This window comes from Mytilus californianus, unplaced genomic scaffold (assembly GCF_021869535.1).
Source record: "Mytilus californianus isolate M0D057914Y unplaced genomic scaffold, xbMytCali1.0.p SCAF_8, whole genome shotgun sequence".
Lineage (NCBI taxonomy): Eukaryota > Metazoa > Mollusca > Bivalvia > Mytilida > Mytilidae > Mytilus > Mytilus californianus.
This window is the reverse complement of record NW_026262734.1, coordinates 45,846,936-45,874,105: the sequence shown is the minus strand read 5'-3', so window position 1 is coordinate 45,874,105 and position 27,170 is coordinate 45,846,936. Positions and strand designations below refer to the sequence as shown.

Sequence of the window (27,170 nt, the reverse complement as noted above, 5' to 3'; positions counted from 1 at the left end):
AACAAATACAGTTTTATTGCCTATTGAATTATGAAAATGGATATACAAGTATTGAACCATTGACAAAACTTCCCTTTTTAATTTAACCCTGTAATTAGACCTTATTATTACAGTGATCACTAGTCTTTAAACACCGAGGTTTTGAGTTCGAATTATGCTCGTTCTAGACAGATCATATTTTAATAGAATTGCTTTGTTTGTGTCGACGGTCGTTGGTTCTCTAGGTGTACTCTGGCTTCCGCCGCCAATAAAAACTGGCTGCCATGGTATAGCCAAGAGTGCTAAGGTGGCGTCAAGCATCAACAATCGATGAATCAATCAACCACCTCTTATTTATATTTACAGTTGTCTTTTTGTTGTGCTCTTGTACTGCTGTCCCAGTTGATTTATGACCATGTTTTTGTTTGTCCTTCTTCAAAATTCGATTTTCCTGGTAGTTTTTAACAATAATAACATTGAAAATATCAACATTTGATGGCCATTTTTTATTGTATAGTTGACAGGCAGTTAAGTCATTAAAATTAAAACGAAAGCTTCAACCAGGACTTTCAATTATAACTTTGTAAAACTTAATTAATCTGTATTCATATCACACATAATTATATTTTATCGTTACATACAATGAAAAGGTAGTATATCAATTGAGTCAAATAAAGGCAATAGTATTATTCCGCTGTTCAATAGTCATAAATCGATTAAGTGAAAACAAATCCGGGTCAAAAACCAAAACCGAGGGAAACACATCAACTATAAGAGGAAAACAACGGAACAACAGAAACACTGAACTGCTACAAAAACAAACGCCAACATACATAAACACAGACTATTTGATAACAACTGCCATACTCCTGACTTGGTAGAAGACATTTTAAGAAAATATGGTGGGTTGAACCTGGTCTTATGGCTAGCCAAACCTCCCGCTTATATGGTAATGTTAAAAATACCGCTAAAATGACAACATTACGTGACAAGAATACAGTACAAATACACGCAAGAACACTCAGGATAGAGAAATTCATAAATAAATAATATAATGGTACATTATAACATGTAAACCACAGAATAACAACGGACACCATCTCCCATAAATTTAAGACAGTACACCAGTGCACCACAATAGAATTCAGAACTATGCGTCACACGAATGTATCAACGCCAAAAACGTGACGTATTTTTTGTGACGTTTATTTCATCACAGGTAAATTTCTAAAAACAGAATATAAAATTGGGATTGAGTTTGTTATGGTGATATTTTATGTATTTTCTAACCATTACAAGAATATTAATATAAAATTGTGTTTGTAATGGTGTAATTATATAAATTTTCTAACCATGTCAGTTTTTCTTCTAAATCAAAACTGTGTAAAAACAAATAAATTCTGTGCATATAGTTGCTTTAAACTTAAAAACATATAAATGAACTATCTGATTAATTATCTCAACTTATACATACATATGGAAAAAAAAATAGAATTCAAACCACAATCGATAAGACATAACACAATATCTAACCAGACTTACAAAAGAAACATCATAACTAAATACATGAATGTTGGATGTTTAAATATCAAGTAAGATAAAAGTTTTAAGCTACTTAGCTTTAAACGAAAATCTCTCCCAATGGCAAAAGAGAAAGTTACCTGGAAACTACAATTATCTTTTAGCAGTTATCGAAATGAAACTACACAAATTATGTATTCGTGCTAACAAAAGCTTCATACTTTCATAATAAAATTGGAATTTCATAATAAAGTTCAACATTACAGGTGTGTAAATGAAAGCATACATATACAATCATTTATGCTGTTGGAGTGCTATTATATCTTATTGTAAGTAGAGATTTTATATGGCACTTATCAGAATATCTACCACTGGGATTAAATCAGTAGAATGCGCATTTACGGAATCAGCACTAAACTGTGATCTGGCAAATATCTAAACCTTGCATAGTTATTCATGCTGGACATTTTTGCCTGATGACGATGTTGGCTGTTTAACGTCCAGATACAATTAAATGCATATTTAGGACATGTATATGTAATATTAATATCAAACCTGCTTTGCACTAGAACGACCATTGAGCTGGATTTTTATAACGTGCTAGTACACAAGGTAACAGTCCACAGGATTTTCACCCTACCCGAACACATTATTCTGAGACTGTAAAGATCTGTCATCAACAACTCCCTTAAGAGATTTTAAAGATTGAAATATTCTATTGCTTTGCCAATGAAACTATATGTGAAGTGTGTAATATAAATACTGATTGCAGGTATTGAAATTTGTAGAGATGGACAACTTAGCGGTAAACTATATTAAATATTCAAATTCAAAACTGCTTTTTAATACTCACCAAAGAATGTACAACAGATTTATCTCTGGAGATATCATTTTCCAGCAGAAGTATCATTGAGGTCTCGCTAGACTGATTTGCAGCTTGGCCCTGGATATAAAGGGTCATCTGGTATAAATTATCCTGTTGGGGTGTCCATAACTGATTAGTATCTGATTCATCCTCTAGTCCTTGTGAACGCAGGGTAATGCTTGACTGGAGAGATGACGAGCCAGAGTTCTGCAAAGTACTTTGTAAGGAATTGGGCATGGAGTCAATGTCGCCTAAATATCTCATTTTTCTATCAAAGCTTGGTCGTTTTGAAAATAAACTATATTCAGATGAGGATTCGTCAGCCGACGATTGAAAATCAAATCGTTCCTTTCGTCTGCTTGTTGATAAAGAAGCAATATCGGAAAATGACCCATCCGTTTCCTCTTTACTTCCGGAACCTTCAGAAGCATTATCAAACCCTGACTTGGATAATCCTACTTCACCGTCAGATGAAACTCTCGAAGAGAAACTAGAATTTTCATTCTTAGTGTGTTGCTTTTTTAATCTTAAGTTTAGGTCGAACTTATAATTTGCATTTTCTGTATCACCTGTTTGCTCTGGATCTATAAATACTTCATCATAGTTTATATCATTTACTTTAATGTTCTGTCCATCATTTCTAGAACTATTTGTTTTACTTTCATCGTCATCTTGTTTGAAATGAGTTTTATTTCCTTTTGGAACATTGTGCGTATTTGTAAATGTATTGAACTTTACTAAATTGACATGTGAATCTGAATTATTCTGAACAGTCACACAGCCGCATGAACATTCATATAAACAATCCACTTTAACATCTTGATTATTCAAAAATCCTATATTATCCTCCTCTGAGGTTCCCTGAAGGTGTAGGGTGTCATTCTCATCAGTTAATGTTCTTGGTTTAGATATATTTTGATTTTGTTGTTCAGCTAAGCTAGCTTGATTGATGTTTCCTAGAGTCCGGTTATTGTCTGTTTTATTATAGTCCATTCGCAAATTGTCTTCAGCTATTTCCTCATGCACTGCCGATTTCTGGAAAGATCCATTTTCGTTAAAGTTACATTCCAAATGCCCACCATTATCATTATCATGAACCCCAATATCATGTATCGTGGCTTCAACAATTATTTTATTGTCAGTTGCTTTATTAATTGAACTATCACTATGAATAACTTGAGATTTCATTACAACATGACCATCCAGAATATCAACGGTATGTTCAGGTTTTTCATAAATACTTTTTTCTATACGTTCATTGCGATGGATACTCCCGTGATCTCCATCTTCTAGATCGCTTATAGTTTCAATAATATCTTCCTTTCCAATTACAGAACGTCTACGAGATTCATCAGAAGATTCGGATTGCTCGTCGTGTGTTTTCCACACTATAATATTTGAATTTAATCTATCATCTTTATTTTCTACAGAATGAATGTACGAGTCTAAAGTTTCTTTTTCTGGAATACTCTCCATTACTACTTTATAAGGACTTGGAGCCAGTTTAGTTTTAGGTACGTTTGTTTTGTGTACCATACTTTCATGCCATACAAATTTTGAAGGGTGATTATGCCTGTCACTAGGTTTAAAAGATTTGTCAATTTCATTCAATTCGTCATTCGTTAGGTAAACTGTAATCATACGCATGCTACGAGATATGTCAAAATCTGAAATTAATAAAAAATATAATTGACTTAGCCTAAAAGAGTACTGATATGGAACAAAATACAAAAAGAAAGTTACTTCAAATTAAGAAAAACATGCACCGATCCTTATGCATCGATCCTTCTTGTACAACTTTTCCGTTGTACAAGTAAATTGGAAGATAATGCTTAAAGTTACCTTCTTTGCACTCGGACAAGATTCCTTATACCTTAATGGATGAACCAATAAATACTATATCTCGAGCATTTAATGCCTTAATAATATGAAGGACAATCATTTAAATGTGTATAAAAATGAACCCTGGTTTTACTCAATAATGATGCTGAGTTTAATTTTAACGCGTTATCTAGTGAAGAACCCAGACAGGACCTGTTTTATTCGTTACTCTAAATGGAGTTAACATATTGGGAATGCAGCAAAGAAAGAGTGATGTGACCCGACCGGCGATTGAACACCTGAACTACCACACTCTAAGCCAGTATTATACAATACATGTACTGTTATTCCTAATACAAAGAGTGAAAAATAAAAACATAATTTAAGTAAGAAAAATAAACCATGAAACTAGAGGTAGATTTCATGGGGTCCCAATTATCATTCCTCATATTTTTCTAAAGACTAAAAAAATTAATATTTTCTTCTAAATGAAGTTGTGAAAAAATTGAAAATTTTACTTGAATTTTTTTAAACACAAGTGTGATAGACGAACAAATACAAGAGAATTTTTATAAACTGGCAATTTTATCATTTAAATACGCTTCAAATTCTTAATTGAATTGGCCTTTTAATTGTTTTTTGACTCAAGCCCCACGAATGAGTTTTATTGAGACGAAACGCGAGTCTGGAAAACTAAATCTCAATACTGGTATCTATATTGAACTCATAGCCCTTAACATTTGCCCCGGACTATAAAATGATCAGACAGATTTTGTTTTACATAATCAAACAAAAACTACAAGATTACTACTCGGCCGTGACTAGTCCCTTGATGCTTTAATTTCTTGTTGTGCATACTAATGGTGTGAGGAGAGGGCTGAACAGCAGCATTAATTACGACCGCGATGAAGCATGAACACATTTTACACAATTACATAATGACAAACAATCCTACCAAGCATGATATTTTTCGACACAGATGCTCTGATGTGTACTGTTCAGCAAGTGTTTTGGGCGTGCAGTGCAGCTGATATCAACAAGTTTATCATTTAAACCCTTTTTATGCATCTGATAGGTCAGTAATAACCATCATTATTTTTGATTATTTCCTTTGTTAAAAGGCGAACCAGATATCTATAATAACACTTTTGCAAAAACTCACCTGTATTTAAATGGATACATGGCAGCTGCAAAGAGAATATATAGTCTATATTAAGTTACTGCTATTAAACTGCTTTAAAGGTCTTGTCTATTTACAACAAAAGCAAAAGCAGTCATAAATAAACTGTGAAATATGACAGAAATTGATTTTCCAAACACTTCTTTATCTCATTATGTTACTTTACTTAAAATTCAACTAATGGAAAAGGAATATTTCCTTTAGAAATTTGCCATCTATTTGAATTACATACTAAAATCACTCAAAAGGGCAAATCATATGGTTATTTTTGTAGTTCATTATATATATTATGTAATACTAATTAAGTACATTTAAGTGTCTTTAATTCTATCTTTTTTTGTATGTATCATAAAGATATGTTTAAATGTCTAAAAGTTACCAAATCTGTTATATATCATGTGTTTCTGGTGTAATTTATAGCGCATTACCACAGTCAACCATTAAAGCAAATAATTGTAATGTCATGGAAAAAGAGAAAAACACTAGAATTAACGTATATTTATCAAAGATTTTAAGGTGAAACTAATCAATATGCCTTATGCAAAAGAACTTATCAAAAAACCCTTTTCATCTGATTACATATGACATACGGTTGGAGCACATAAGCTTTGAGTTATATAACTAGCAGTCATCTGCAAGCCATAATTATCATTAAAATCAGGGTTTATCGTGTTATGGCGTGTTTTTACAATATCAAACTACAAAGAAAATTAACTTCTAGAATGTCAAATGCTGCTGAAATTATAAATTTCAGTGGAGATTAAAAATGTTTGAAATTTATCAAATGAAATTTATTCGAGCTCAAGCTGATGAAAAATAAAAGCAACGCCACCTATGACTTATGAGTTTGAATGTCCCTTTGGTATCTTTCGCCTCTCCTCTACACTTTGTCCAGCAACCAAGACCACTCAGCTGACTAGACCATATACAAAATACAGTTTTTTTTAAAGTCGAGTGATGCTTTTTCTTGACCCTTGACAATCATCCTTATGCTACTAAAGTGTATTACATTTATTTCATGTGACTTGGAGGAGCATAATCGGTTCGTTTATCATAGATCAGTTTATCTACGGGAGAGGTGTTTTGGGATAAACTCATCAACGAAGTGTCCAGCTATTGTTATTCATCCGGTTAAAATATTTAAACACTATATTTGTATTCGCAAAGTAAAGAATTTAAAAAGTAGTTGTTTTCTTGTAAAACGGAAATTCAAACGGTTCAAGACATTGAAACATTGTCGTAGGAATTGGGGAAAATATGAAACTTAGTCAGTATAACTATGACAACAGCCGTTGGCAAATATGCAAATTCGTGTCGTTATCCTATACAGTTTAAATAAACTTTAATTCTTCTTATTCCTAAGTGATGATTCGTTTTCTTTTATTTTTTTTTTGGGGGGGGGGGGGGGATGCATATAATGGAAAATACATTTTTTTTTTTAAACAGAAAAATGCAATATCCGAAACTTTAAAGCACTTAAGCTATAACATATACAAATGTTTATAAATTTTAAGCTATTTTATTCGTCCCATATCATACACCCGGTTTTTTTGTATTGCTATTTGATGACACTGATAGGTGATAAAAAAAAAATAGTAATAAGGATCATAACGGCAACCCTTCGTATCACGCACATCTTGGAATAGACTTTCCTTATGCAAATATAAAGTCAAGCTCCACCTGATCAGTTGAAAAAAATTGAAAATAGCTTTATGATACCGAAAAATCAGAATGAGAAGTTAAATAAAGCTCATGTTATTCATATTGTGGTATGACTGATAATTTTTAGGGGGGAAATGATGACCAAATAAACTACATGTATCAAGGTTAAAATTGCATTACATTTTATTATTGGTATATAAGCAGATACAAAAGGGTCAATAAAAAAAGTCAAATAACAGACATTTATTTGGAAAGGAGAAAAACAAAGACGAAGAGCAGACCGACAGTCTTGAAACTACTACTTTTATGACGAAGTATAGTAGTGTGCATGTAATAGACGTCTTTAATTGGCAATAAGATATCGAACTTGAACTAGGATCACCTATCACATTTTATTCGTGACCATGAAATGCCATTTAGTAGTAATATATAATAGGGTAATTAAATATGAATATGTATCCATAATATGATAAATATGCATGATAATGAAAATTAAAGATTCATTGTGTGTCTGAATGTTACCTTGTAATGAGAAATTTTCTTGTAAACATCCTGTCTGGTTTAATTCATGTAACAATAGGACGTTTAATTACAAACACTAACTGCACTAATGTAAAAGCAATATTACATATAGAAATATACCATCTATAATAATTACTTTCTACGATCACAAATGGTCATTGTGCTATGGTGTGGGTGAAATCAATTATTGTTGCTATGTATATATATTGCTGAAAGGTTATAACGTACATTTACCTTAATGTATCTTTTGTTGTATGTATCTTAAAGATTTGTTACATTTCTAAGTATCGAAAATCATATCATGCGTCACTTATTAGGCTGCACATAAAGACAAATAAGTGTATAATATTCATGACAGAAAGAGAGAAAAACTGATATTCTATCAATAATTGTATATTTCAATCATTCAATATCTTACATAACTTTCTAGTGTAAAAGTGCTTGTTTTCCCTGATTAGAAAATATATAAACTTTCAGTCATGTAGTTAGAAACCATTTGTCAGCAATAATTATATTTGAAATCAGGATTTGCCTTGTTATGACCATGTGGTTGTATTTAATTATGACATTCAGTGGGATAAAATATTGTAGAATTTATTTAATGATGTATATATCTTTAGTTTGTGACAATAAAGAGGCAGACGATACAAAGGGGACAAGAAAACTAGATGCTCTAAAGAGCCATCTTGGATAATTGATCGCCTACAAATTTACAACACTTGGTCAGCACCTCATAAGAAACATTCCTGCAATATTTAATTCATTCCATGTAGTGGTTCTCTAAAAGAAGACATTTGTATGCATTTCCCATAGGGTCCTATGTTAAATTAAGTCCCTCTCTGGCAGCCATCTTGGATGATTGATCGGCCTCAAAGTAACAACACTTGGTTAGCATCTCAAAAAGAACATTCATGCCATGTTTGGTTACATTCCATTCAGAGGTTCTCTAAAAGAAAACATTTGTATGTATTGTCCATAGGGTCCTATGTTAAACAAAGTCCCCCGCTGGCAGCCATCTTGGATGATGGATCGCCTACAAAGTTAGAACACTTGGTCAGCACCTCATAAGAAACATTCATGCCATATTTTATTTCATTCCATTTAGTGGTTCTCTAAAAGAAGACATTTGTATGTATTTCCCATAGGGTCCTAAGTTAAAGTAAGTCCCCCTCTGGCGGCCATCTTGGATGATGGATCGGCTTCAAATTAACAACACTTGGTCAGCACCTCATCAGGAATATTCATGCAATGTTTGGTTTCATTCCATTCCGTGGTTCTCTAGAAGAAGTTAAAAATGTAAAAAGTTAACAACGACGACGACGGACGACGGACGCCAAGTGATGACAAAAGCTCATTTGGCCCTTCGGGCCAGGTGAGCTAAAAATATAGCTTTCGTTATTCGGATTTTGTTTTTTCCTCAACCCCTTAATCTGGTGTTAGACAAACATATTTAAGTTGTGAATGCACAGCTTTATGATACAAAAAAGCTGCAGATGTAGCATGTTCCAAAATGGGTTTTGATTCATATTTTGGTATGCCTGATCTTTGTAAGAAAAAAATCAAAACGTTGCGTTTGTAAATTTGAAATAACATTGGTTGTACATGCGTGCCTTTGTACAAGTGAATAAGTAGAAAGCAAAGGGAACATTCATAAATAGATATATCGGCATGAAACGTATGTCCTCAATTGCCTAAATGTTAAATATACATTTATCGGAATATTGAGGTGTATGATGGGTATACACTGGCCAAGTTGAGTTCAAATGTATAAAGATAGGCTAATATGACGAAACAGAAAATTTTATAATGAATTTGTCGAATTGGAATAGTCGGGTCAACCAGAAAGATAAGTATTGATCACAGAAATAAAATTCCAACTTAAATGATTCCGAGTAAATCAGTCAACAAGAACAATTCGCAAGCTTGATATGTAAATAAGTAGTTTACTGATGTTCAAATCATGTAAATCTATTAAAAAAAGACAACTCAAGGAAACACTGAGGGAATCGCATGACCTCACAAAGGAGCGAGACCTGGTGCGTCGACAGGGTAGGCGTCTACTGTTATGCATGCATCACCCTTCAGGCGAATACACACAATGTCATAATTTCACAATCGGGAATACGACACAATCAGGCGATTTTTCTGAAGTCTAAAGATCTAGCTAAGACCACGAAAACATGTCGTTAGTGAGTTGAGACACCGACACATCGTATCGGCAAGCAATTCGTGATGGTGACCGTAAAACTTATGTATTGTCAATTTCAGTCGTACTTCCTCATAAAGCTGTTGGAACATATTTTTGTGTAAGAAGCACAACCCTGTTGATGAAGTCCGTGTTGTGTGAACATGCACGCACTTAACTTAAAAGGTTTAGCTAGCTATAAGACCAGCTTTAATCCGCCATTTTCCACATGAGAAAATGCATGTTCCAAGTCAGGAATATGACCGTTGTTTTCCATTCGTTTGATGTGTTTTAGCTTTTGATTTTGCCATTTGATAAAGGACTTTCCGTTTTGGAATTTTCCTTGGATTTCGGTATTTTTGCTATTTGAATTTTTAACGTATTAACTCGGATGTGGAAACGCCATACAATGGAGCAAAGTGTATGAGACTGCTGAAAAATTGGAAGTTGATAATTTTAAAGTTAAAATCCAAGACTTTTGTCAAGGATTCTTGTTTGAAGTCGTCTATCTGTTTCAATATCGAGGAAAAGATCGAGATATGAAGCAGATCTTCTATCTTTGGTACTATTCTCAATATCAAGTTCATTATGATATATATACGAGATGTAAGCCCTCCTAGAAATGTGTTTTATTGAGTGAAAGAACATCTTCATACTACTGTGGATTCATCATTATTCGTGGGATACCAATTTTCGTGGTTTTCGTGATTACAGGTGAACCACGAATTTAAATGTTCAACGAAGTACAAATTTTCTATAGGAGTGTATGCAGACCTTGGTAAAAACACGAAATCAAATATCCACGAAAATTGGTACCCACGAAAATAAATGAATCCACAGTATTTGAAATTGCAATCAAGTCACAGCTTTTATATACCAATAATTGCCTATGATATGAATGCAATACAAAAAAGTCCGTACAGGTAAAATTACCATGAAACTTTGCAGGTCAAAGATAAAGGCAACAGTAGTATACCGCTGTTCAAGAATCGTATTTATCATAAAGTCGGTCAACCGGAATGAAATGTCAAAAAGTATTAACAAAATACCGAACTCAAAGGTAAATTCCAAAAAGTCCATAAACCATGACAAAATCAAACGCCCGACTATATCAACTAACGGAACGAATTGAAAATCTATTTCTTATTCCTTACTTGGTGAAGGTATTTATCCGAAGAAAATGGTCGGACAAACCTGGTTTTATAGCTAGATAAATCTCTCAATTGTATGGCAGTTGCTTATAAGTCCATTAAATTGACATATTTGGATGAGCAACCAAAACAGACATAATTGGTTATCATGACAATAATTGTTTATTTTGCCGTTTGATTTTTAAATAACGGTCTATTTTTTGTCCTGAAAACCATGTTTCCACTTCAAATTTTCTCATTAGGTCCAGTTCAAGGCAGACCAACTTACTTGTGCCAATGGTTTATGAGCTTGGTGATGTCTTTGGATTAAACAAGATACATTCACCAATCTGCTATTGTATGTTGGATAATCACATGAGATAACACATCAACGTATTTTAACAGGAATAACTCGGTGGGCGTAACTAATGAAGTAGAAACTGCCGACCCTTCAGGATCTCCTGAGTTCACCCCGAATTGTTTTCCGAGTTTGTATTATTCAATCTTTAGTTTCCTTGTGCTGCTTTATTGACTTGTTTGTCTTTTAGTCTGATAACATGACAGAATATCAACTTCCAGGCTATATCACTTGCAAAACTATTTTTTTATCAATAACATTGCCCCCTAGAATATGTGGTCTTAATTACATTTTTCAACAGGAATGATCAATTTTTAAATAGATTTTATGGACTCAATTTTCTATAAATATTATACACATTTTGTATATGTATCATTGATAAGGACTTGAGGTTGAAAAACATCTCGCTAGCAAAACCTATTTTGAACAGAACAAGCATTTGATCTGAATATCTCTTGAAAAACTGCACAATAAATCATTTAGTTATGTTCAGTATTTCAGTCAATTTCCAAACTTAACAAGTGCTGTAGATTCAGTACTGTTTAGACAATTCCCTTGCAGTCAATTCGGATCTGTTCAGATTGTTCAGTAGTTGACATTTACCTGTACCCAATAACAACATACTTAATTGTCTGAAAAACCTACTGAACAGTACTGAATTGACTGCAAACAAAACGCCTGCACAGTTCTGAATTTACCATAAGAAAATATTTCAAAATTCACTTTAAAAACTCTCAACAAGACTTAAGATTTTTAGTTTCAGACTTTTCAGATGATATTGTGATCAAAATGAACGATAAAGACTAAATGTCATTTACCAGTGCCTACATCTATTTGATACTTGAATGATTTACATTGTGTCATACAGATACGAAATTTTGTCCTTAACACCTTAGAAACGCTAAGACATTATCCAAAAGCACTTTATACCACAAGTAAAAGGAACACAAAAACTGCCATAAATGATAACTGGACTATTTAAAAAAAAATTGAGGTTAAATATCTAACAAATCCATTTCTTAAAATAAATGGAGAATGTGTCCCCATGGTCACAGATGATGCCCCTGCTAGCATACAACATTATAATGGGACATAATTCAAGAACGATAAAAGTGATGCTACTCAAATTTGTACTTGATCTGAGTTTTAAGGTAATAAGTATTGTGTATAGGTTTCATAATGTTTGGTTGGGACAAACTTAAGTTACAGAATGGAAACTAAAAATTTTGCAATTTTTCGATTTATTAAGGGGCATAACTCGAAAATGATTAAAGTGAAGCTACCAAAATCCAACTTGATCTGTGTTTTGTGGTAAAAAGCATTGTGTATAAGTTTCATAACATTTGGTTGAGGCAACTTAAGTTAGAGAACGGAATCTAAAAATTTTGCATTTTTTTCCATTTATGAAGGGCATAACTCGAGAATGGTTAAAGTGACCCCACCAAAATTCAAACTTAATCTTTATTTTGTGGTAATAAGCATTGTGTATATGTTTCATAACATTTGGTTGAGGCAAACTTAAGTTAGAGAACGGAAACTAAAAATTTTGCAATTTTTCCATTTATGAAGGGGCATAACTCTAGAACGGTTAGAGTGACGCTACCACAATTCAATCTTGATCTGTATTTTGTGGTAATAAGCATTGTGTATAAGTTTCAAAACATTTGGTTGAGGCAAACTTAAGTTAGAGAACGTAAACTAAAAATTTTGCAATTTTTCCATTTATAAAGGGGCATAACTCTTGAACGGTTAGAGTGACGCTACCACAATTCAATCTTGATCTGTGTTTTGTGGTAATAATCATTGTGCATAAGTTTCATAACATTTGGTTGAGGCAAACTTAAGTTAGAGAACAGAAACTAAATATTTTGTAATTTTTTCATATATGAAAGGGCATTACTCCAGAACGGTTAAAGTGATGCTACCAAAATTCAATCTTGATCTGTATTTGGTGGCAATAAGCATTGTGTATAAGTTTCATAACATTTGGTTGAGGCAAACTTTAGTTAGAGAACAGAAACCAATTTTGGGACGTACGGACGTACGTACGTTCAGATGGACAAGGGTAAAACTTAATGGCCCCTCCGCTTTGGCGGGGGCATAAAAAAGCATCTAGATAGAACACTGAACCATCCCTGTAGAATATTTCATATAATTAAAACAAAATCGAGGTTAAGCAGATCTTATTGGCTAGACTGTTTTCCCTCATACAGGCATGCTTTTCCTGTCATAAAAGTGATGGGAAGAGTAATCATTAAAAACAGAAACTCTAACTAATACCCTGTCATCAAAATAGTTAGAAACCAAACAAAGATAATTGGCAGCTGTGATTTGCCTGTTCACATGACAGATAAACAAGTATCAGACATGGACTGATCAATTCATAGTTGATTTTTATGTATATCAAAACTCATTAAATTTAAAAGTTTTAATAAGGTCTTCAGATCTTGATATTTTCCTCAATATTGACACGGATGATACTTGAAAAAACTAAACTCTATAACAAATGTGAAGATGTCAAATTTCCAATTGTTTACTTCCCATTTCTCAGCTGACATTTCTCAATTAATATTTAATGCTCAGGCTTGTCCCCCGATACAGACTTCATTGACAGGTACGGCTCCTTTCGTAATAAATGCTCCAACAGATTTAACTGCAATCAACAGTACATAATATTAATGTCACCATCGAGATTGGTTGACCAATATGATTTGTCTGTCTCTCAATTCACTAGCGACATGTTTTTGCAGTCTAAGATCTTTTGATACCAGAATAATCGTCTGATCTATAATTTCACTAACTGTATCCTATTCCTGATTGTAAAATCTTGACTGAGTATGGATTCTCATGATGGGTGATACATGCATTGCAAAAGATGCTTACCCTGACAGCACACCCCTCTCGCTCCATTTAGAGTTAATGCAATGTCCTCATTTTTTTTCATACCTAAATTTGTATCTTCTTAATCGATTTAAGAGATTTCTACATTGGTACACTACTGTTGCCTAATTTTAAGAGAGAAATGGACAGAACCAAGCCGTTTCATAAGTACAAGTACAGCCATGAAATCTAGATATGCATACAAAAAGCTTTCAAATCAAATAAATAAGTGCTTTAACTTATCTTATGTCCATCTCAAGTATCTATTTTGAGACAGAAACATGAAAAGAACTTTAAAAACAAATAAGGGGATGCTTGACAAAAATATTCCAGATTTTACATATTCCATCTCTGTTCCCAGCTTTATCCCTGTCAAGTCAACATTTTGTATTAGGAAAAATTGTCCTTGTCAACTTTCTTATAACATTATTAGTAGAGTAATAGAGTATAGCACATGCTTCAGTAGTACTAATGTTAGTTAACAGAACCTATATAAAAGTACGAAAAACCCACTTGAAAATATGAAGCAACTATTTTCAGGTGATGTTATAAAATTTTTTGTATCAGTTTTATACCAAGTAAAAGTATAAGTGTGGTTCTGGTTTCAAAACCGACCCATTTTTTTAAACCCCTTACCCTAGCACTTTTTTCTCCTTTCTGGATAAAAATCAAAAGTTAGAAATAGCAACCCACTCTTATCTAGATGTAAAATTATACCTCATTAAATCCCTGTTAAAATGATCCCTATTTATAAAAGTTGACACATGTATAGCAGTATTAACTTCCTATTCCATTTCTTGCGTGTCTCAAAGATTATTACCTGTGTTCTCATGTATATTTTAGACAATGTCTCACCTGACTATCATGAACTTATTTTTCAAAGTTTAATATTCAGGCTTACTTAATTGCAATCTTTTCTACAAATATTATTTAAAATCCTTATTACAGACAACATGGACAACATTGTACCGGTTATTTATAGACAGTAAAGTATTTTTTCCAGACAAACACCTGAGATAGGAGTGTCTTAAAATTTATTTAAAGAATAAATATTTACTGAGGATGGTCTGTCCTTGACATGTTTTCCATTAATTTTACTTATTGTTATTATTTACAAATGTGAGTAAATCTAACAGTCTTGTTTGAAATGGCCTTGCAACATTCAATTTGTGACTTTTCAATGTGTGGTTACCCCTTAACAACCAACGTTGAGGTTTAAACAAGTATCATTAAGAATCATACACAAAGATAAGTAAATAAAATCCTTACTAAAAAAAATCAAAAATAAAATAAAATAATACCTACCCTATATATTCATTTGAATGACACAAACTTTTTTTAAGTGGCCTTATAGTTATATATACCTTGATAGACCTAAATGCCTTAAGTTTAGAAAGCAAGAGAGATTAAAGGGGGGATAAAAATGAGGCTGAGTCAATTATTTTTTTAACCCCTGCATCTAACATGTCTAAGCAATATTCCAGAGCAAACTAGTTAAAATACAGAAATGAATTATTTTATTTCATTTTTTTTTTATATGTCAGCAGCATATTTGTTCATTCAATCTATTAATTATTGCTTAGCTTAATATTGATAATACTGTGCCTAACATGCTTCATGCATATTCACAATAAGGACAAGCTAACCATGTTTCTAAATTTATATGATTTAATAAAGAAAATGTGAGGAGAATGACAAATAATTGTCACTGTAATTGCTGGCAACCAGCAATTCTGCATTGACATATTCAAACTTGTAAATTATTACATTTCTTTGTGACTGTCATACAAGTGAGAGGTTTAGCTAGCTATAAAACCAGGTTTAATCCACCATTTTCCTACATAAGGAAATGCCTGTACCTAGTCAGGACAGTTGTTCTCCATTCGTTAGATGTTTGAGCTTTAGATTTTGCCATTTGATAAAGGACTTTCCTTTTGAATTTCCTCAGAGTTCGGTATTTTTTAGTATCTTTTTAAAACTTATTTTTTTTCTAAACAAATGTTGGTAGCTCTCTTTTCAAGTATTGAATGGAGTATAGATGTGAAATGATTAAAAATTCTCCTAATTTTGTAGATCTTATTCTCATTCTGGTAATAAAATTTTTGTTATTTAAATGAAGTTTAATCACCAAATAAATAAGTATGTAAATAAACCCATCATAGATACCAGGATTAAAATTTTGTACGCCAATGTCATCTGTTCATAATATAAGATGAAATTGAAATGTCTCCTTTTGTATAAAAATTTGTGGGAAATTAACATTGTTATTAACACACAGCTGGTACTTAATTGCATTAAATTACTGCCACTAGCATAATAACCTGATATAATACAATTATAAAACCTTCTCAACAATTTCAAAAATGTTATCTTGCCTTTTTACTTTAAATCATAGAGAAAAAAAGATTCTTAATTTAAATTGGTTTGCGACACTTTAAAACCAAGGTAATTATTTTTTTTTTTAATTAAGGCATCAAAAGTTTGAAGTAGATTTAAATAGTGCTTTTTATGCTTCTGTCTATAAAACATCTCCTATGATTTGATTACATAAAATAAGGAGATGTGGTATGATTGCCAATGAGACAGCTATTTACCAGAGACCAAATGATGATGTTAGCAACTGTAGGTCGCATATAGCCTTCAACAGTGAGCATAATCCATATCCCATAGCAGGCCATAAAAGCCACAGACAAAACAAAATGTCAAACAATTCAAATGAGAAAAATATGCATTTAATTCAGAATTCTGTCTAATCTTTAAAATCTGAAGAGGTACAAAGAGCAAATATGAGTATTAAAAGACTTACCTCAGGTTTAACAAGAATCAGTTTACGTGTGAGATCAGGTGGCATCTGTGTACATAACACTCTAAAAAAAAAATTACCAAATCATTAATAAATGTTGTTATTGTCACAATGTGGCATAATAAACTAGAGGCTTCAGTGAGCCTATATAAGTAACCTGGTTTCTGCAAGGCTTTAAATTGACGATATCAGTCAATTGGCTTCTATGATTAACAATCTTTTTACAGCAAGATAAGCATGAGAAGTGTGCAATCCAAAATAATTAAAATTAATAAATGTTGCTCATGTAAGTACAAACTTTGTGATAAATCTAATTGGTAATGTCACATACGACGAAATGAGGATGCGATTATGGTTACCACAATTGGAACATATCCGTCGTCATCTGTGAAACAGATATTTCATACCGATCAACCAACTGGTGATGGTGTCCGTTAAATTTTTGGAAGGGATGACTTCGACCAGATATATAGTCTTGATTCATGTGAGGCTTCAACATTTTTCCTATAATATATGGTTTTTCTTCAAACATTATTCAAATTTTGTACAGTGACTTCAAATTATTGAAGGTGTGTACTTTCTATTTTTGACAATTTTGAATAATTTTTGACCAGGTTTTCATATAGAACTTTGATATTGTTGTCAATGAATCCTATACAGTGTACCTTGTTTGTGTCATGTGTAACATTTTGTCATGGTGTTCTGTTTTTCTTTGACTTATGGTATTTTAATTTATTTTTTTTTTATATCAAAATTGATTTATGCTTCTTGCAAATGTTTGTAAATTTCATTCATTTACTTACTTGTTTTTGTAAAGTATAGCACCAACATGTACCCCAGGTCTTCTTTGACTAGATTGTAAAATATATGATGCTTGACAAAACAGTTCACTTCCACTCTGAAAATGTAAAATATTTCAGTAGTAGTGTGAAGCCTTAAGTAATTTTTATTTGTGAATGATATGAAGCCAAAACCTGAATCATTTTTCTTTTGAAGTACACGATCTAACAACCAGGTTTTCCAATTTTGTTTTGTTAGATTTTTTGCTGTAATTTGTTGCCGTGAAATTAGCATAATAGTGAGATTAAATGAAATTCTGCTATGTTAAAAAATGAGTCTTTTGTAATGAAATAACATGATTTTTAAACTTCAAGTGAAATATATAAATAAAGAACTTTTCATTCATCAAAACAAAAAACATATATATTACCTCTGAACTTGAATAGATAAAGTGTAATTTCTTCCATTCCAAGTCAAAAGTTTATGTTACATTAAATATACATTGCTTGAAATATATTTACAGTCTTATTCAAAGTGCTTGAAAGCAATGAAAGGATACAGATTGGTTCTATTATGCATCTGTTTTGATTTCTACGAAGATGTGCAACAAATTTTATGCTTCATCATTATAAGTTCTAACATCCCCCCCCCCCCCCCCCCCAAAAAAAAATTGGAAAATTTTAAACTTGTTTATTTCAAAGCTTTTCATATTAATTAAGAAATAATTCATGGCAGCCGTAGATTTGTTTTCATTTAACCATAGGTTGGACATTTATATTCGATTATTTTATCCCAAGCGACAGCGAGGGGTAAAATATGAATATAAATGCCCAACCCATGGTTAAATGAAAACAAATCTACGGCTGCCATGAATTATTTCGATTCTAATAGGACAAATTCTGTAATTGTGCCATGAAAGCCCCAAACACACAATGCTGTTTTGGCTGTTCCATTTGAACCCACATATAATTATATTATGATATAAATATTATTCAACAATAAATGAAAAAACTCACATTCTTCACCTAAATTTGTTCTTTTTGTGTTATTTTATTACATTCTGAGGTGTACAAGAAGCCTTAAAACGCCTGGTGTTTACATTTGATGCCGGAAGCATACATATGACGTCATCTTGTTTAGTTGCCAAAGACGATAACATCATTTCGTGGAATTTTTCGTTTTATGACATTTTACATCGAAATAATAACTGAAAAGGACCAATTTGTTTATTTTGCATCACAATAGATATCTATGCGTCTGCGCTAAAAGAAGATAAAATGTGATAATACTGGTTGACGATATATAGGTCGCCATATTAGAATAATATTTTTATCATCATGATCATTGCATACAAAGAAAATAAGGTGAAACTCAATTTATTTTCTATCGCACTCATGTTAAAAAAAAAAAAACATCATTAAAAAATGAAAGCAGTGTCTTTCAGATGTGCAAACATTTTCAAATACTGTTGCGGTCTTCTTTTCCAATAGTGGGGGAAATTACTGCATTTTGATGAACCATTATCACTCTATTTTCTACTCTTAATGCTTACCTTGATTAAGTGTACCATTTGATGAACCATTACCACTCTATTTTCTACTCTTAGTGCTTACCTTGGGTAAGTGTACCATTTTGATGAACCATTACCACTCTATTTTCTACTCGTAGTGCTTACCTTGGGTAAGTGTACCATTTTGATGAACCATTATCACTCTATTTTCTACTCTTAGTGCTTACCTTGGGTAAGTGTACCATTTTGATGAACTATTACCACTCTATTTTCTACCCTTAGTGCTTACCTTGGGTAAGTGTACCATTTTGATGAACTATTACCACTCTATTTTCTACCCTTAGTGCTTACCTTGGGTAAGTGTACCATTTTGATGAACTATTACCACTCTATTTTCTACTCTTTGTGCTTACCTTGGGTAAGTGTACTATTGGTACTATCTGAAACACTTGACTTATAAAGTTGTTATAGAAACAACCTGATGGATATAGCACATCCCATATCTTCTGTAGTGCATCCACAAATCCGGCATAATTATTCTCAAATTGCTGAAAACAAAAACAAGTATTAAAACATCTGTGCAATAGAAAGGTTAACTAAGTTAAATAATAATAAAATATTTTATGGTATCAACTAAGTTAACTTTGGTGTAAACTTGAACCAAACAACTAAGTTAACTTTGGAGTAAACTTGAACCAAACAACTGGTTAACTTTGGTGTAAATTTGTACCAAACAACTAAGTTAACTTTGGTGTAAACTTGTACCAAACAACTGGTTAACTTTGGCGTAAACTTGAACCAAACAACTAAGTTTACTTTGGTGCAAATTTGAACCAAACAACTGGTTAACTTTGGTGTAAACTTGAACCAAACAACTGGTTAACTTTGGTGTAAACTTGAACCAAACAACTAAGTTAACTTTGGTGTAAACTTAAACCAAACAACTAAGTTAACTTTGGTGTAAACTTGTACCAAACAACTGGTTAACTTTGGTGTAAACTTGAACCAAACAACTAAGTTTACTTTGGTGCAAAATGAACCAAACAACTGGTTAACTTTGGTGTAAACTTGAACCAAACAACTAAGTTAACTTTGGTGTAAACTTGAACCAAACAACTGGTTAACTTTGGTGTAAACTTGAACCAAACAACTAAGTTTACTTTGGTGCAAACTTGTACCAAACAACTTAGTTAACTTTGTTGTAAACTTGAACGAAAACAACTAAGTTAACTTTGGTGTAATTTTGGTGTAAACTTGAACCAAACAACTAAGTTAACTTTGGTGTAAACTTGAACCAAACAACTAAGTTTACTTTGGTGCAAAATGAACCAAACAACTGGTTAACTTTGGTGTAAACTTGAACCAAACAGCTAAGTTAACTTTGGTGTAAACTTGAACCAAACAACTGGTTTACTTTGGTGTAAACTTGAACCAAACAACTAAGTTTACTTTGGTGCAAACTTGTACCAAACAACTTAGTTAACTTTGGTGTAAACTTGAACCAAACAACTAAGTTAACTTTGGTGTAATTTTGGTGTAAACTTGAACCAAACAACTAAGTTAACTTTGGTGTAAACTTGAACCAAACAACTGGTTAACTTTGGTGCAAACTTGTACCAAACAACTTAGTTAATTTTGGTGTAAACTTGAACCAAACAACTAAGTTAACTTTGGTGTAAACTTGAACCAAACAACTAAGTTAACTTTGGTGTAAGCTTGAACCGAAGAAATTATATATAATAAATCAATGTTGCTTTTTTTTCTTAATATTATAAAGCTGCTTGTTTTTCTTCTTTATTTATTTCTCTGTATTCTAGAAGGATGCGAAAATCCATTCATATTATCAAATGTTATTATAATTATTATTGATAATAGTTGTAGTATTATTTATGAATAGAGTACTGTGGATTCATTATTATTCGTTGGATACCAATTTTCGTGGGATTCCTGGGTACAGGTGAACCAAGAATTCAAATGCTCAACGAATTAAAAAATTTTGTATAGGCTTTGTAGGCAGAGATTGGCAAAAACACAACATCAAATATCCACGAAAATTAAACTTTTCCTCAATCCACGAAAATTGATACCCACGAAAAAATAAATGAATCCACAGTATTGGGAAAAGCATGTAGCTTGTATTATATAAGTATTTTGCTATCAAAACCAATTAATAACATAAGAAATCTTTCCATACAATCCTCACGAGAATAATCAAACCTAAATTTAACTGAATAAGTCATAACTAAAGACTGATTTCTATCTTGAAATTTTATGAGAAATCCAGGTTAAAATTGAAATGAATATTTTTTTGGTAAAACAACAAAATATTCTCAACTAATTTCATCCAAACTTTCAATTTTTGTCAATCTTTCAACTGACATACAATACTTGTGTCACTATAATCAGTTTGAATTCAGTTTAATTTCATATGATTGTAACCATTGTTTTAAATTGTTCTTGACTTGCATATGTTATTATTATTTTTTTCCAACGACATCTGGTAACCTTTGTCTTGCTCAATCTATTGGCACACCAAACACTCAAATTCATTTGGTTTAACATTAAATTCAGTACAAGTCATAAACAAATTTTATCAATTTTATTTCCACAAAAGATCATTTTCAGGTTTTAAGTTCATTTTTATTATTCTAATATAGAAAGGTTTCGAATTGACATAATTTGAGTTAGAGTGATTTCCCTTGGTCGCCATTTTGGACAGGTAAATGGTTGATTTTCTAATATGATCAACCAAAATGAAACATGCAGTACAAACAAGTCTGATAAAAGATCCTTACCAGATCATAATGCTAAATTAATCAAGACTAAAAAAAAAAAAATTGTTTAGAAAACAACTTTTTCTAAAGTCAAGCGGTCAGTATACCAAGTTGAGTTTGGCTGATTTATGAAGGAATTTGTGCACCTAGACCTCCAACATGGTGACAAAAGGGAAGTAACTCTTTCTCAATTTGTGTCAATCGAAACCTATCTATTCTAGAAAGACAACAGTATCTCATAAATTACCTGTACTATATTTTGAATACTTCCACAGAACATTACAAATGAATCATGTAAGAAATTCAATTGTTTCTTCATATGAAAGTCACTGTCATTTAAAGATCCTTCTAATCCCTGTAAAAACAAGAATGAAAATGAGAGTGATGACACTCTTTTGGGATGTGGGATTTAGGGGGTAAAATAAGATTGGGATCAAATTCGTGCTGATTTTGTTTTTATTTCACTGTACATGCATAAGTGACATGATTCAAATACTGTATGATGACATCTGGTTTCTGGATGTCCTTTGGGTATCTGTTTACTGGGTTGCTGTTTCAATCCCTAAAATATATATATATATATGTATTCTATTTACATACAATTAGGCAATGACGTTTCACCACAATTTAGTTTGACCAATAAATTCAGCTTAAAAATATAAAATCAGGGATTACCTACTCTACTTACAACCATTAATCTCTAACTAAAGCATAACTAAAAATAAGCTTTACATCCTTAATCTGATATCATTCTAGGTATCAATTTAGATGTCAATAACCTTGAAAAATGACATTGGAGCATGAAAAGTAGATTGAATTAAATTCCTTTAGTCTCGCACTGTATTTCAGTGCTAGTTTAAATGAGCCATTCTTTATAGTACATGAGAAATAAATTTATTTCGACAAAAACTTGAACAAAATTGATAAAAGCATGTAAAGGTTATTATAAAAATTATATTTTGCTTCAGTTCTTTAAGTTTTAAAAGGATAGATGTCACAAATACAAGAAGTATACATTATTTTGAGCATTTCTGATAGGGATACAAGTTTATTACCAATAAGCAGGGCAGAATAAGAACCTTTTTCAGGGCCTTTTTTTGTGAAAATTCCAGATTTTCACTCATTGGGACTCAGGAATTAATTATTAATTTTATTCGTGATCAAGGAAAAGATTGTTTTATTTTTTGGAGAATTCTGGATTCAGCATTAATATTTCGGGAATTCAGGATGACACTCCCTCCTACGTATACTCCTTCAAGATAAATATGCATGGAAAATAAGATTATCTTATCTCTATGTCTGAAAGTACATTCATATCCCAGAGGGTATTCCAATAATCTATCCATGTAAACATAACTTAGGCATAATAAAATTCTTTTCTGCTCATAGGAATGGTAAATATGTTAAATAATTATGTGAAGACCAAGTATAAAGGGTTAAAAGGGTTAAAAAGTTACCATAGTGTAACTACCAACTCTTTTTAAGCAATACTTCTCGTTCTGTAATTTGAAGAAAGTTGGAACAGACTCGCTGATTGTGGCCTGTAGGAATTCAGACAAACCCATTAACTGTCCACACAGGGCACATTGTTCATCTGCACTTGTCTGTAATAGAACATGTAGAAGGTGTACTAACTTAAGACCAGTTAAATCACTAGAGCCTCAGTCAGAGGACCAAAAGAGTAAATTAATTGAAAACTTGCATATTCTTCAATAATTAAACAATTCTATTTTATAAAAGTATAAGAGGTTTTGTTTTTTCAAAATTAAAATGCCTGATTTTTAAGCAATATACCGGGTATATGGAATTTGTCATGTGTGTGGAAGAGTTTTGTCTTCAATAGGTATCATGTATATAATGATCGTAAGATACTATTTTCTTAAAAAAACACTATAATAATAGTGATTAAAATTAAAAGAACTGCATTGTTTAACTGCACAATTTATATTTCAATAGCATTATAATAAATCAAATGAATGTTTGTTGCATGTACAATACTAATACACAATGTAGCATAATAGAAAATTACAGTGTTTCCCAAAGTCCCTGAAAAGTAATTTTCCATAAAAATTTCTGTCTTACTAAACAGATGTATACAAATGTACATGGCAAAGATTTGTACTGGTAAAATTTCTCTATCCAAAATAGCCTAAAACTGTTTCCAAAATTTTCCAAACACTATTTTTACAATTTACATTGTGAATTTTGTTTTTGTTGAAACAAACGAGGTCAGCAAATATGTGAAGTACAACATCACATATATATGCATGCAGTTGCTTAAATAATTAAGATAGTTAAAAGAATTTCTTTGAGTTATACATAAAGTTTCTAAACTTAATACACTTAATACCAACTGTACATGTATATACAATGTTTCCTTTTCCCTTATTAAAATCACTTTTAGAAGTAATTGGGAACACATCAGTTGAAGTCATAAACATTGATAAAGCTGCTAGCAAAAAAAATACACATATAAAATATTTATCAAACAAAATAATTACAATAAACTGTGAGGTGGGTCTCATTGGGGTCTAAGCGTGACGCGGGATTGCCGATTTTTTGTAAGCGTGATACGTGAAAGTCAAATTATTGTGCCGTGAAAATGTGAAATGAAGTCTAGCGGGACACGGGAAATTACCAAAAAATGAGAATTGCTTCCGTACATAGTGTAAGTGGGATACGGGAATCTAACAAAACAGTAAGTGGGATCCGGGATCAGAACCCCCAAATGAGACCCCCTGTGAGGATCATGCATATATTTTTATTTCATACTTCGTTCGTTAGCTGTCAGTGATGTATTGTTTTATTTCAATGAACATTTTGTATTACGATACTCACGATTATTGGATAAAAATAGACAATAGCATCTTTCAAATCGTCTTCTTCCTTTTTAAGTTTGTTGTGATCATAAATAAAGAATTTTCCCATGCCATTTTTCCTGTAAACAGATAAACGTATATATAAAAAATAGCAGCAGAATTCTGCATGGGGATATGAAACATAAACATGGTGGAAAATCAGAAGAGACACCCCCGCGAGCACTCAAATCTACAAGCAGATGTTGATTTTAAAAAGGAAGATTTTGACAACAGAAACTACCTTAATCTTAATCTAAACAACAGACAATCCAAAAAATCACTGACTACCCTCTTCTACATTTGAGAAGGATTCACATTGAACCTATGTCCATTGAGGAGCTCATCATAGCTAATGTTACATATATATAAATATATAATTATAAAGATATGCACAACGGTACTAATATAAGATGGTAATATACAAAGATGATGTCATAAATCGTGTTGACAAATATTTCAGCATAACAAATAGCTTTCGTCAGTGTCAAAAATTTTAACAATAGCCTTCGTCAGTGTCAATAATTTTAACAATACTGTATTGTTAAAATTATTGACACTGATGAAGGCTATTTGTTAAGCCGAAATATTTGTCAACACGATTTATAACATCATCTTCGTATATTACCATCTTATATTAGTACAGTTGTGCATATCTTTAGACTTATATTTTTTCCTTATCTGCGCAGTATCATCTATTCTAGATCATCCGGTACATATTAAATTTGCTGGTTGGTCCTTTTTATCAACTTCCATATATAATTATATATACATAAAAATAAGGACTTATATCTTTATTTTGGGAATATGTGACACTTGACCAGAGAATTAATGACACTTAAACTATTTATTTGTTTATGTCATACAGCAATATAAACTGTTTCTCTGATCAGGATTGACTGCCTCTGTGGTCTCATGGTAGCGTGTATGCCTCGATAGTGGGAGGTCGGGTCAAATAAAAGACTTTAAAATTGGTGTTTGCTGCTTCTTCGCTAAGCACGCTGCATTAATGAGTAAGAGCAAAGACTGGTCGGCTCGGAGTCAGAAAAATGTGTCGTGGTAAGGTGACATGTCTTCCTGCGGACTGTTACTTTGTGAAATAGCACGTTAAGAAAATCCAGCTAAGCGTGTCGGTCTAGTACAAAGCAGGGTAAATATTCATATTACATAAACACGTTCTTGTCCTGAATATGCATATTAATTTGTGTTAAGCAGCCATCCATCATCATGGGTACAAGTCAAATCGGCATCTGGTCAATTCGGCACCTATAGAAAAAGTCAAATCGGCATCTGTCAAATCGGCACCTATTTATAGTCATTTCGGCATTTGATTAGTCTTAGTCAATGTGGTTAACTTTTTTCTTTCCTTTTTATTTGAGGTATCATATGGGGAGAATAGTTTTTCGGCTTTTTTAATTTTTTTTTGAAAAACGTACAATTGCAGAGGTTAATTAAAAAGATACATTTCCTACATCGTTAAAAAATCAGTGCATGTAATTAAACAGTTAGAATCTGGTACTATTATACTAAGTAATAGTATTATAGTCCCAGTTAGAATACACAATAAAAAATAATCTATTGTTTGCTGTTTGAAGTTTTCTCAATATTTAATTAACTAAATTTGAATGGGTATCATTAAAAAAAAAATTTGGAATAACCCGTTTGTTGTTTTAACCATTTTCAGGTTGTTCTTAAAGTTTTATAATCAAAATACCTTAGATTACCAATAAACAAAGAGGCCATTACCCAAGCTATTGTCTAATCCACATATGAGGACAAAAACAAATTTATTCATTGTAATTTAAATTGTTTTTTTCTGCATTTCCTGTCTACTTATACAAAATGAATAACGCTGGCACCAACTTTGTATGTTTACTAGCAATGTACAGTTGTCATGAAATGGAAGTTCCTTTATAATATAAATTCCAGAAGGAGTAGATAATATGGCATTGTTAATAACAAAGTTTCAGTTGGAACATCTGTTTTGCATGACAAATATACGTTGATACCTCGAGCAAAAATATCACTAAAAATATGGAAAAACTGAGTCTTCAATAGTTTAATTACTTGCAAAACATAATAATAATCATGGGTGCCTAATTAACCAGGTCCCAATTTGACCAGGTGCCGAATTGACTATACCGGGTGCCGGTTTGACCAGGTGCCGATTTAGCCAGGTGCCGAAGTGACTAGAATTCCATCATCATCATCATCTGATCAGGATCTCTGTTGAAGTACAGGCCATATAAAGGCCTTAAATCTTAGAATTCAGGATTCAACATAGAAAAACAATTCTTGTATATAAATATATATATATGAAAATAATGTTTTATGATGATGCTATT

General features: G+C 32.0%; 1 protein-coding gene across 1 annotated transcript in view; it reads right to left on the bottom strand.

Annotated features, from left to right (window-relative positions):
- Nucleotides 1-27,170, bottom strand: part of LOC127711129 (uncharacterized) — a 36,692-nt gene that overhangs the window by 9,382 nt on the left and 140 nt on the right. The window contains exons 2-9 of the mRNA XM_052217079.1: nt 24,809-24,908; nt 23,428-23,574; nt 22,218-22,325; nt 19,610-19,744; nt 17,710-17,804; nt 16,910-16,970; nt 5,349-5,373; nt 2,354-4,032 (exon numbers count right to left, since the gene is read on the bottom strand). Coding sequence (XP_052073039.1) covers nt 2,354-4,032; nt 5,349-5,373; nt 16,910-16,970; nt 17,710-17,804; nt 19,610-19,744; nt 22,218-22,325; nt 23,428-23,574; nt 24,809-24,908 — 2,350 coding nt within the window. The remainder of the gene's footprint in view (nt 1-2,353; nt 4,033-5,348; nt 5,374-16,909; nt 16,971-17,709; nt 17,805-19,609; nt 19,745-22,217; nt 22,326-23,427; nt 23,575-24,808; nt 24,909-27,170) is intronic.